At 45.4% G+C, this 12,887-nt stretch overlaps 1 protein-coding gene across 1 annotated transcript; it reads right to left on the reverse strand.

The window, feature by feature from the left end:
• Positions 1 to 3,106: 3,106 nt before the first annotated feature.
• LOC119352466 lies at positions 3,107 to 4,856 on the reverse strand. The gene is made up of 2 exons (XM_037619092.1): positions 4,689 to 4,856; positions 3,107 to 4,505 (listed from the first exon to the last, which is right to left on the reverse strand). Exon 2 carries the CDS (start codon positions 4,086 to 4,088, stop codon positions 3,213 to 3,215), a length of 876 nt encoding a protein of 291 aa, XP_037474989.1. The 5' UTR covers positions 4,089 to 4,505; positions 4,689 to 4,856; the 3' UTR covers positions 3,107 to 3,212.
• Positions 4,857 to 12,887: the final 8,031 nt, after the last annotated feature.

A 12,887-nucleotide genomic window follows, 5' to 3' on the forward strand; every position in this document is an offset into this window, starting at 1 on the left:
ATATAAGTGACATTAGATAGTTTTGACACATTACACCTTAAAGATTTAAATCCAATCCCATATATGAGAGAAAATAAGAACAAAAAATACAGTCTTGAATGTTTTCATGGATTCATTCATGATACTTGCATAAATAGAGTTTATACATTTCTGGTATGAATTTATGGTCTCGAAAAATATCCTGATAGCGATGTCTAGATTATGATTAGGCTTCGTGAATAGAAATTCTAGAATAAGAATTTTTAATAAAAACAACAGGACTGTCCTTTCCTAGGTAATTTTTGCCATTATGGCACCCACCCATCAAAGGATAAATCCAAAAATACAAATGAGAGGTAAAACTTCTTTTTTAGGGATTTTATTAAAAAAAAGTTTATCCAACCCTTCCGAATTTGTATAAAATATATATAATCGATAGAATTAAAGTTGTCTTCTGGGCAAACAAGTTTCTTAGGGGTTCTGTCACTATTATTTCATAGACGATATGGTTAATTACGTGACTGATACTTTGAGGAGCTTACGACTATAACGACATGCTGAGGGTACCTACACTTGCAGGATGCCTCCATTGACCAGTGGAGTATTATCATGCGAAAAACCCTGGAAGAAAAAACATCGTACTGCCATTACGGCCACTGCCTCACGAAAGCTTAAGGCAAAACAAGAGACCTTACACACTGTACAACAAGGTTCACAGACTAAACCCTTAAAAGACCGTTACCTTCACTAAGTCTACCTTGTTGACAATAGCGATCCATTGAACTTGAACTTCATCCTCAGGGTGCATGATTACATGGATGACTGGGACTACGACAGCTACTGCCTAAACACCCTCCTGGCGCAGACCCGGGGTTTCATCGACCGGCGAACCGGACAGCCCACTGTCTTCGGGCCCGACGTCACGGGGGTTCTGACACTGTGCAGGAACAACTCCCAGCACGCGTCTAGGTTCATGGAGCGGTTCATGGTGCTCATCATAGAGTTCGACTTCCCTGGGCTCGTGGCACGCCTTCAGCACACCCTGTTTAGGGCTGGGCTACTGCACCTCTTCAACCTTGAGGCCACAATGCATGGGCTGATCTGCGCTCGCAGGAACTCTTGAGAAGATCATGGCGACCTCCAAAGGGAACAAATGCATAGAATCGCCGGCTCACGGCAGGATTTATAGTGTTTAGCCAAACGATTCATACTCATATTCATTCGCTTGTGAATATTGCTAGTTGAAACTGTACATGCTCTAGGCGAATTTTGCAATATGAATAGTCAGTAGTAGTCTGACCACGGACTCGTTTGCTTGTGATCCCCCTACATATACAGCCAGGGCCGGGCCCACTGTTGTGCAGAACGTGCGGCCCGCACAGGGCCCATAAATTATGGGGGCCCAATTTTTTTTTTTATATAAGACTATATACCAAACGCTAGGAATTAGAATGGAATAGGGCTAGTGCTGGAACACTGGGCCGCATCCCGCTGGGCACTGGGCTGCAATCGCATTCGCGACTCTGCCTGGTGGGCGTGCGTCGCTCGCGATCCTTCCTCACCCGGTCAGCGCTCGCATGCACTCTGCCCAGTTACATAATCATGTTTCCGGGCCAAAGTGCATCATAGAAAATAAACACTGAAGCCGAAACGAGGATATGTGCTGCTGTGTCTGTGTGTGTTAGGCCAATTATTAAGTCTGTACTTCAGGACAGGCAGGCTAATGCATGCTTTCCCACGCACCTTTTGCTCGGTAGCTCCATTTTTCAGCATCCTTGGTGAAACATTTATTTCAGTGAACTTTAGGTTCACAAATTTTCAAATATCCCATCATAGGCTACTAGAGCATATATAATTAATCTTGAGAGATGATCGATTAGGCTATTGACGGGAGAAGTGTCATGACTCAAGCACCAAGTTGCCAATTCATCGTATGTTCTTGACCTCCTCTACCCGACGCGATCGGCTGATAGACGTCGGCAATTCGGCTGAGAAATCACCAGGAAATTAGCAATTCTTTCATTACTTCAATAGAACAATGATGCACATCCCTTTAATTTTGTTTTATTTCTTTCTTATCTAGTGCTTCAAGAATCTAGATGAGTCACTAATCATGTCTTTTACAAGCATATGTAATTTTTTTCTGTAATTCTGTTTTTATAACCAGATAGGGCCTCATTTTTTAGTTTGGCACAGGGCCTCTGATTTTACCGGCCCGGCCCTATATACAGCCTGCCATCTACAAGCACCTCACGTTTCTTGCATGTTCTTCCCTCTTGTTTTTGCCCTTTGATATACTCTAGCAACAGCAACAGGCTCCTTTGCAGGCGCAGCTTCCAGCACTTTGCCGTTGTCGTGTTTTCTGCATGCGCTTCCACCCTCCCTCCCTTGCACATCCTTCAACCGCTCCTCGCATGAGCGCCCAATAGATCGATGGCCCAGCCACACATACCTGTACAACATTATCCACTGTTAGGTGCACTAGGATCAATGATTAATAAGGTTCAATATGAGATAGGCATTTTGGCTTCAACAAATCCTTAATTTTCCAGCACCACACCACCACCAGAAAGGAGGGCACCGATTCAGGCCAAGCACAATTAGAAATAGCCGTACAGTATGGACACTATTGTCTCTCTTAGAACAATATGAGCTGACTGTCTCTCTTAGAACAAACCATGTGAGCTGCAGCTTGAGGGCTGAAAAAATGTGTAATTTCTGCTGCTAAGGCAGTCTTTGGGAATGAAAAAGATCAACACAGTAATAGAGACATGTGCTAAGAAGAAAACTGAGAAAAAAAGCACTCAACATGATTCAACGAAAAAACACCTAATCATTCTTTAACTGAAAACAAAGAACTTAATTGGTGCAAATGTAGAGACCTGAGGTCGAATGTCTAAATTTAGCTTGCTTTGGAAAGAGCAAGAGTACCATATCTCAGTTTTGTTCAACCATAGGACCATGGCCATCTTCCTACATATATATGTTTCAGCAACAGATCTAGTGACATACTCCCTCCGTCCCAAAATAAGTGACTCAAAACCGAGTCACTTATTTTTGGACGGAGGGAGTACATCAATAACTAGCATACCAAAAAATAGAATACACGGATCAAGTAACGCACAACTTCCAAGCAAACAGAACTTTTTATTGATTCCACTTTCTAGGAGGACAAAGCACAACATGAACCAGTGACAGTCAAGCAAGGATTTTGGAACAAGCCAAACGGGTTTCTACATCCAAAATGCTACAGGCATAAAGTGATCTTTATGCCTAGACACTATGAAGGAGCGCGTGGAGCGGCGATCCGTGATCTGCAGCTCTCCCTTGTGATTGAACTTGAGGCCAAATAAGGTGATATGGAGCACACAGCCGGCATAGTCTCGCCGAGCCAGTGCCTCCTCCAGTCCCTCCCGTTCCACGTGCTGGACGAGGCAGAACTTGCTCATGCCCACATAGCTGAGAGAGACTCCCATGTGCGGCTTCCGGTCCTTGCAGAACAACTTCTCCTTGGTTGTCTGGCAGTCCAGCTGCAACGTTGGAGTCGAGCTGTGGCAGCTGGGGGAGGCAACTTGGCAAGCAGAGATGTAGCCATCCCGATGAAGGCCAACCCAAGCGTTGAGCTCGTTGTCAAAGTGAGCTTGGCCGCTGAATGGCAAGGCCCACTCCCCATGCCATCTCCACACAGAATCCTTGGTGTTGAATGAGTAGGTGCGCATGCAACCTTTGCTAGGTGCCGTCATGAAGTTAGCTGTGGACATGAAGATGGTGCATCCATCCGGGTGTAGTGCATAGGAGTTGACTCGGCGGTGGAACGTTGGCGGCGGCGGCGGCAGAGTCTTCCAGGACCAGCCCTCGGTTGGTTGTTGCAGCGCATCCGGGGCGGTGGACCCCCATGACATGACCCCAAAGGAGTGTTGTTTCTCGCGGAAGTGGTAAGATAATGCATAGAGCATCTCACCAACGACCACAGTGATGCCGAAGCCACAGACCATGTCAGCAGGGGCATGGGCGCCAATCGTCATTGCGGCCGTCTTGGTGTCGTAGATGAGGCTGCATCGCTGGTTCATGAAGGTGAAGATCTTGGTGCCCAAAGCAGAGAACGACATGCCGGGATGGGGTACAGTGCCAACCGGGCACTCTAACCGCAGGGTCGGAGGCTCCGGGAGGTGCCGGGCAGCGCCGCTGTGCTGGTCATCAGAGTCAAGAGTCAGAGTCGAAGCTGTCGGCTTGGATCTTGTGGTCTTGTGGATGCTGTACCCCTTGGTCCAGTCATCCAACACGAGGTACAGATGCAGAGATGCTTGATCCGCCGCGACCTCTTTTCACCGCCGTCGCCGGCGTGTCCCGGCGTTTATTAGACATCCCCACTGCGACTTGACAGAAGACCTAATAGAAATAACAGAGTAATCTATCTAATCCTCCTCCTGCTGCAGGTCTGCCTCTGTGTTCAACAATCAAGCGTCCTTGAAGAGTTTCGGCAGAAAGATCGAGCCTTGAATTTATTATATGATGGCCCTGCCGCCCTGCAAAATGTCAGTGTTAGAATCGGAATTGGAATTGGAGGGAGGGGAGGAGTTGGATTCCGAAAATGACTAGCAATCTGGTGGCGTGACGGAGACGACGGCCAGATGAGACGAGATCGGTGGTGAACACCCACCCAAATCAATTCGCAGCTAGCAATCACGGAAGGAAAGGGATCTGTGTACCTGCCCTGCCTGCGGTGAGGGCGAATCGGGGACGGACGATGGCGCCAGATTCAATCCACACCCTGCCCTGCGCCGCCTCGCCTCTCCGTCACACCGGTGCGCCAGAATCAGTCCTGCGAAGGGAAGATGACTGGCAGCACTGCGGCGGCGGTGGAGTTAGCGCGACGGAGAGCGCCCGCCCAAGACCCAGGAATATATGGCTGGTGTTTTCTTGGAGAAAAGTATTCGTGGACGCTGCTACGTAGCGGTGCCGCTTCCCGTGCGCTCGCTAATCGCTCCGCTAATGCGTGGGTTACAGCATCTCTAAAATCGTTTTAGAGAATACTGTAAAACATTTTTAAATATTTTTACTGGATGACGTGTGTACAAAAGAGATCCCGTATTAATCCTTCAGGCCAAGTGTGGAGCCCACTAGTCATCAGTAGTATAATTAGCAGACTTTGCTAGACGTACGGAGTTTTACAGGGGGTTTACAGGTTGCTTAACATTGATAGGCCAAGGCTGTGAGAGGACTTGCCGCGAACTTCATTATTTCATGCACACCTAAGGCTAAATTGAAAAAGAATATGTGGTTAAAGCCAAGGTATGGATATGTTAAACTGAATGTGGGTGCTGGTTTTGAGATAGATACACTAGAAGGAACGGTGGGGGCAGTTCTTGAGGACCACAATGGCAAGTTCATCGCTGCTGCGAATGAAAAGATTGGTATATGTTTTGACTCGTTTACAGCAGAGGCATCTGCAGTATGATTCGGGATGAATCTAGCACGTACAAAAGGGTGTAGCAAAATCGAGATCAACTCAGATAGTATGAAAGTGGTAGAAGCTCTAAAGGAGGGCTACTCTTCATCAGTTGCTAGTGCCATATTCGATGATTGTTATTTCATGTCCTTAGATTTCAATCATGTCATTTATGCTCATTGTAATAGAGAGAGAGTAATGTGGTAGCTCATGAGTTTGCTAGGTTGGCTAAATTTTCTACTACCGGTTGTTGGTTGGATACTGCCCCTAGTGCGGTTATCCCGTTGCTTGTAAACGATGCTACTGTTTTGATGCTTGAATAAAGGAGGAGTTTTCTGTCAAAAAAAAAGACGCACGGGCCCACCGGTGGAAATCAGGGGGGCCAATTAGAAGAGCGCACGGTCCTCAAACTGTAAAAACCCGTAGAATGTGCCTGTACATGTAGCATTTTTGATAATTACCTATCCATATCGTTTTCCTATCATCCTCCCGAACAAAGGAAAAGCGATCTAGCTTTCGGCTCGCGCTCCGCCGCCATTCTCCGGCAACTCCCCTCCGTCGATGACCCCGGTCGTCGGCGGTGAGGGGGGTCGCCGGATCCACGCGTGTGGGTAGTTTTAGGCCGAAGTACCTTAGTTTTTTAGTTTGTTCATCGTCTTGGCTTCGGCATCCGTGATGATGGCGCTGAATAAAATTTCTTCAGATGAGGCGATTGGTCCTATCATTGGTGATCGATTTGGAATCCAGTCTGTTCAAGCAAGGATGGTGTGGCGGCGGCATCCTCGTGGTGGACATGCGTCCTCAGGCTCCGTCGTTGCGACGACGTCTGCTCCATCATCGGCGCGGAGTTTGGAAGGTAGTCCAGGAGCGGATGCAGATTGTGGTCTGCATCGACGATATCTAGAAGACGAAACGTGTGCTGGGTTCATGGTTGATGGATGGCAGGTGTGATTTCTTTCTTCGGCGTCTTAGTCATGGTGGGGTGTCAGATCTGGAGTTCAATGGCGTGTCCGTGGTGTTGCCCCGGTCTGATTCGTTCAACGTCAATGGCTTCACTTTTGGGGAGCCACCTTGGAGGTCCGGAAAGCTTCTTATCAGTGATGGAGTCGTGTCGAGCTCGGGTGAGGTGGTGATCTGTCATTCTATTCTTCGACGGCTGCTTTGGTGGTGCCGAAGGCAACTGATGGATGTTGGTGTCAAACTTAAAGATGTTCTGCTATCTTTTCAGTTTTGTCATGTCGGTCCTTACGTGACTTCTACACTGATCTTTATCATATAAATAAGACATGTATTACCATGCAAAAAATACTCAATAATATAATTTATAATAAGGTCCCTGCAAAATAGCATAAAGCCCCCTACAAGGAAAATAACTCAAACTGCAGCGAGCAGCTTTCTATCAGCCATCAGACACTAAATAATTAAGCAACAACGCTACACTTATAGGAAATTTATACGGGACTGATGTTACGGGATGATGTGTCATTATTTGCTTGGAAGTTGGGATGAGGACGACCCCACAACGAAAATCAGGGGGTGCAGGGATTGGTTGGGAGAGAGTCCGTAGGTGTAATCCGTGGCAAGCTATCTGTAAGTGTAGCATTTTTGATAATTAAGTCCACCCAACAATCAGAAAGCACTCATCCACAATGTGAAGCTCAAGTTTGTTCGTTTTATCCGGTTTCTCTCTTCTCTGTAAGAGCACGCCCCTTCCCGATCTAACCTTCTTTAAGGAAACATTAGCATGGTCTCACTCAATCTGATGGTTTTTTTTACCACAAGACAAAGAAAAATGATCGTCAGGTGAAAGTAAGTTATAATGTTATAGTATGTCTTTGTAATTGTGGACAAAGATACTTTACTGTCACTAGAAATCATGTACCTAAAGTATTCAAGTGAGTTTATGTTATAATGTTATAGTATGTCTTTGCAAGTGACTAGAAATAATGTTATTCACTTGTGAGCACTATGGAATTAAAACATAGGAGCGCTCTGCTTGTTAGCCCTACTCTACTTCTCTCTTCCTCGGATTACTGCAACTCCACTAGTTATATTTTTTCTAATACCTGAGTATTCTGAAGTATGCAACAAGAGTGGTGCTTTGCTGGTGGAAGAAAAACACACACACACACACACACACAAGTATTCTAAACCCTGCAAACCAGTAAGTTGTTTTCCTTAATTACTTTCAAAATCCCACTGTCTTCAAAAAGCAGAGCAGGCTTGATTAAGAAGGCTCTCAAGTCACCTATATACAGTATTAGTAAGTTAAATATAGCTAGTAGCTCTGCTGTACACTGCAACAATTTCCTTTAGAAAAAATCTACTCCCTCCGTTCACTTTTATAAGTCGTTTCAGACAACTCAAAATGGGTTGTTTTGCACATCGTCTGAAATGTCTTCAAAATCTTATAAAAATGAACAGAGGAAGTATCCATCCTAGGAAACAAGGTACAGCTCGACGTTAGCTTGATTGCAGCTCGATGTAATAAGCAATTTCTTGAAATAGGCTTTTGCCTTACTTTTATAAATAAAGCAATCATCATGTCCATACAGCGAGCAACAAATCACGAAGGAAAGAAAGTCTGCTGAGGCAACGGCACATGCAGTTCACATGCATCCATTTGTATGGGCAACGGCACAAGTAGTTCACCATGGTGTCTGAACGCCGGTGCTCCAGACTTCACCTGCATCCAGGTTGTGCTCGACGAGCTCGGCCACGGCGGCTACATCCACGTGCTTGACTTCAACATCAGCGTCGGCTAGCAGTGGGCGTCGCTAATGCAGGAGCTGGCCCAGCACTGCCCCGGCGCCGCCGCGCTCAAGGGTGCTGCCGTCCACGCATCACCCGCTCGAGGTGCAGCTCATCCACGAGAACCTCGCCAACTTCGCCGCCGAGCTCGGGGACCCCTTGCAATTCGCCGTCCACCTGCCCGTCGGCTCAGTTCATGCCGCTGCGATACCGTCGTTCCTTCACCTGGCCTGTGCCAAGCTTGTCAGGCACACGTCCAGCACCGCCTACCATTTCGTCAAACACATGACGTGCAACATGAACACCATAGATGACGTCATCTTCGACTCAATACCTCCTATCAAGTGATTAAAACCACATAGAGGTGGGCATTTATCTGATTTCCCAGATTTTAGGGGGGGGGTAAAGAAAACCTGTTTTAGAGTTTGGGGGGTATTTGATGCCAAGAGCCACATTTGAGGGGGAAATCTATCCTTTCTCTTTTATTTTTGAGGTTAGCACAACCCATCTACTAGCCTCATTTGTTATTGTCCAGGCACAGTCATCTTCTGAGCCCATCGCACGTAGCCCAGCCTTCTCTTTTCTTGGACCGGCCGTCGTCCTCGAAGAGGGGACGTCCTATGTGACGCATTCTGCGTCAAGTAGGTGGGGCTTCGCACAGGGAAATCCCTATTCGCCGCATTATGCGGCAAAGTGTCGACCTGCCGCACACCATCGATCGTTCGTGGGCCGGCCCATGACGGATGGTTCCTATAGAGAAAATCCCCCAAAAAACGAAGAGAGCGAGGAATCAAACCTGAGACCTCCCCCCACTCGTGGAGGTGGGTTGCTAGCCACTGCAGCTTAACAACGCTAGTGTCATACCATGCCAGAGGGCGTCTATTATCTGTTTCTTTTTTTTCGCGTTTTTTCGGTTTTCTTTTTCTGTTTCTTTCTTTCTTTATTTTTTTATAAAAATCTCAATTTTAAAAAAAGTTCAGTATATTCAATACTTTGTTCGGTTTTAAAAAAGATGTTCGAATTTTTTTTCAGGTTTAAAAAAAAAATCATTCTTTTCAAAAAATGTACAAAATTTTGTTTGTGTTTCCAAAATTTGTTCGTAGTTTCAAATTTTGTTCGTGATTTTCAAAAAATGTTCGCGTTTCCAAATTTGTTCATTTTCTTAATTTTTATTGGATTTCACATTTGTTCCCATTTTTCAAAAAAAAATCGTGCTTTTCAAAAATTTGTTCGCATTTTCAAAAAATTGTCCGCAGATTCAATAAATGGTCAGCTTTTCAACTTATTGTTCAGAAATTTTCAAAAATGTTCCTGTTTTTAAAATTGTTCACGTATTCAAAAAATTTGTTTGGAGTTTCAAAATTTGTTCGTGTTGTTTGACAAATGTTCAAACTTTGGCACATTACTTACCTTAAAATTGTTCATAATTTCCAAGATTTGTTCGAATAAAATCAAAAAGTGTTGAGTTCTGGCACTGTTTTTATTCTTAGATATTAGTGCTGTAAATCGGACAATTGAAAACTTGGAATCATTAGCACGCATGGAAACTGAATAAAGCAGTGCATAGCTTTTTCAATTTTTTTGTTCACATATTCAGAAAATGTTCCTGTCTCCGTTTTTTTCGTCTTCAGGAATTCAAGAAATGTTGATACTTTTTCAAAATATACATTAAAAAACGTTCACCCCAGTAACTAATTCAGATTCGCTACAATAGCTAATTTGCTACAGTACTGGTTCCAGTTCGCTACAGGATACCATTTCTGTTTTACATTTATGGTTAGTTCTTTAAGCTATGCACTGCTTTATTGAAACAGCGCTGGTTAGATGGAGTGGCTACTAATGCGTGCTAGTACGCAGCTGGTCTGAATCCCATTTTTTAAAAGTCTGAGGTTCGATCCCTGGGTCACGCGCGTTTCATTCTCGCACAGAGCAGCTGATTGGCGGGCTTTCTGGGCCGCGACGTGCGTATTTCACTGTTTCTCTGCCTGGGCCCGCCCATGATGGAAACAAATCGGCAGCGCGCATAAAAAAGAAAGGCGCCCTCCGACAGGATCGAACAAAGGATCATGCGCTCCTACCGGTTGAGCTACCAAACGTATTTGAACATGAAGCAGCGTAAATTATTAACATTGTTTAAAATTGCGAACACAGTTTGACAAAATCCCATTTTTTTCTTCCAAATTTGAGTAATTTTATGAACGTACGTTTTTTTCTTTCAAAAAATGCAAACAAATTCTATGAGAACAAACAAATTCTATGAAAACAAACAATTTTTTGAATCTTGAGAACAAATTTGGAAGCGTGAACTATTTTTCAAAGCATGGACATTTTTTGAATCTTGAGAACAAATTTTGAAACGGATAACAATTTTGAAAAATCCCGAACAAATTTGGAAGCACGAACAATTTTTTAAAGAACGAATATATATTGAATCTTGAGAACAAATTTTGAAATGGAGAACAATTTTGAAAAATCCCGAACGAATTTGGAAGCGCGGACATTTTTTGAATATGTGAACAAAAAATTGAAATCCAGTACATTTTTCTGAATTCTGAAAGTTTTGAACTGTTTTTTGTGATGAGAACAATTTTTTTATTTTGAGAGCATTTTTTGGAAACACGAACAAAATCTGAAATTTTCGATTTTTTTAAAAAAGAGAAGAAAAGAAAAAGAAATGAAAAAGGAAATCCGAAATATTTTGTGAAACTGCGAACATGTTCTTAAAAATAAAAATAAACTTCAAAAATAAAAGGAAACACAAAACGAAAAAATGAAAAAGAAAAAAAGAAAAAAAGAAAAGAAAATAAACAAAAAAGTGGAAAACTAATAAAAGAAAAAAAACAATTCATGGGACCTTCTTGAAGGTTCACAAAACCAGAGTGGGCAGTTTGTAAGTGGGCCGGCCCAAAAGCATCGCTCGGCGCTCGCCCATGTGCTAAGCGCCGGCACTTTGCCGCAATGAGCGGCCAATAGGATTTTCCCTTGAAGAGTGCGTTGTCCGCTGGGTGTGCGGTGCAGAGGCCGCCGAGGAAGCGACACCCAGGGAAAGGAGGACGGAGGGACCCGCGACGGCGGCGGCGGCGGAGCTATTTCCTCCCTCTCGCGCCTCGTCTTGGCCTAAGTATGAAGCGGAGGTATAATGGGGCTGCTGCTGCTCGACGTATCGACCACCTCATGTCGATGCAGTGTCGGGACTGCCTGACTGTCCAATCTCCTGGTATGATCTCTCTCCCTCTGAGTTCTGATCCCCTTCTCGTCCTCACCGCTAGGAGACGGAAAGCTTGAGGTTAGGATCGTTTTGTGATCGTCTCTATGAACATATTTGGGTGGTCAACACCTGAACCTCTATCAAAATCGATTTTCAGTTACTGAATTCATAAAACATTGAAGTTCTCAAATGAAAAATATATAATAGAGCATGCCCTCTCCATCTAGCCATCCATTTTTCGCATCGCGATTCATGCAAGTACATTTCTTTTTTTTTGTTTCTCCCACACAGAACATATCTTGAAGTTCAAACCTGTAAAGCGTGGCAAAGCTTTCTAAGTAGAATCTAGGATAAATCTTTCAGATTTTTTTGTCAAACATAAATATATAAAATATGTTTTGTATGATTAAAAAAATTCATATTTTTAGTATTTATGTCGGACAAAAAAATTTGAAAGATTTATCCTAAATTCTAGTTAGAAAGCTTTACCACGCTGCAAAGGTTTAAACTTCAAGATATGTTTTATATGAGAGAAACAAAAAAGAAAAATTTTTATATAGAAAGTTAGTTGTGTCGCACGGATCTTATATCAATATTGAAAAGCTAGGATAGCAGGCCAGGGTGCAGATGCTCTAAAAATTCACGTCGGTTCTCAAACAGAGCGGCATTCAGGCTCAGGGCCAAAACTTGCAGAGCTACGCCATAAGGGCATCTCCAGCCGTTCGGCACCCCAGGACGCCTAAATAGAGCGGCCTGGGGGCGTGCCGGCGCTAGTTCGGCCCCTGGGGGCGACCTAGCGCCCAGTCACGCCCCCACGCGCCGGCCCCAGGATGCGGGAATTTTAAACTTGGTCGTTCCCGCTCACAAAAGACGCCGCAAATCCGGCGATCGGACGTAGTCTGGCGTTACAAAAAACAGAGTTTGCTTGCGCAATGATTCACTCGGCGGGGTCGGCTCCAGGCGTTGACGGAGTCGGCGTGCGCGGGCTCGGCGGTGTCGGTGCTGCTTCGGTGCTGGGCTGAGTCGGCGCGGCTTCGGCACTGCTGGGCGGCGACGTAGAGGCGTCGTTTGGGATTGGCGTCCGGGTGGTCGTGGGCGTCGTGGGCGTCGTCGGCGTTGTCGTCGGCAGCTCGTTCAGGATGAGGCCGCGCTGCACCAGGTACCACGCCTTGAGCTTCTCGTCGTTGCTCTGGAGCATGTCCGCCCCGCCCATCAGAAAAGTCATGTCGGTGTTCCTCTTCTTTGCGGCGACGTTCGTCCGGAGCAGGTCGAGTTTGATGGCGTTGTTCTTCATCAGCGACGACCACCGCGCCTCGGGCTTCTCTTCGCGCAGGACGGCCCGTGCCTGCGCGTCGGCGAGGCAATGCTCGATGGACTCCTGCACTCGCGCGGTTGCCGCGTCGGTGTTTTCCCCCTTCTTCGCCAACTTGTGGCCGTCCGGCCGCCCCTCTGACGCGCCCGGAGTCGACGCGTCCGGCTTGTATGTCTCCTTGGCCTTGT

This window comes from Triticum dicoccoides, chromosome 2A, assembly GCF_002162155.2.
Source record: "Triticum dicoccoides isolate Atlit2015 ecotype Zavitan chromosome 2A, WEW_v2.0, whole genome shotgun sequence".
In the NCBI taxonomy this organism is placed as follows: domain Eukaryota; kingdom Viridiplantae; phylum Streptophyta; class Magnoliopsida; order Poales; family Poaceae; genus Triticum; species Triticum dicoccoides.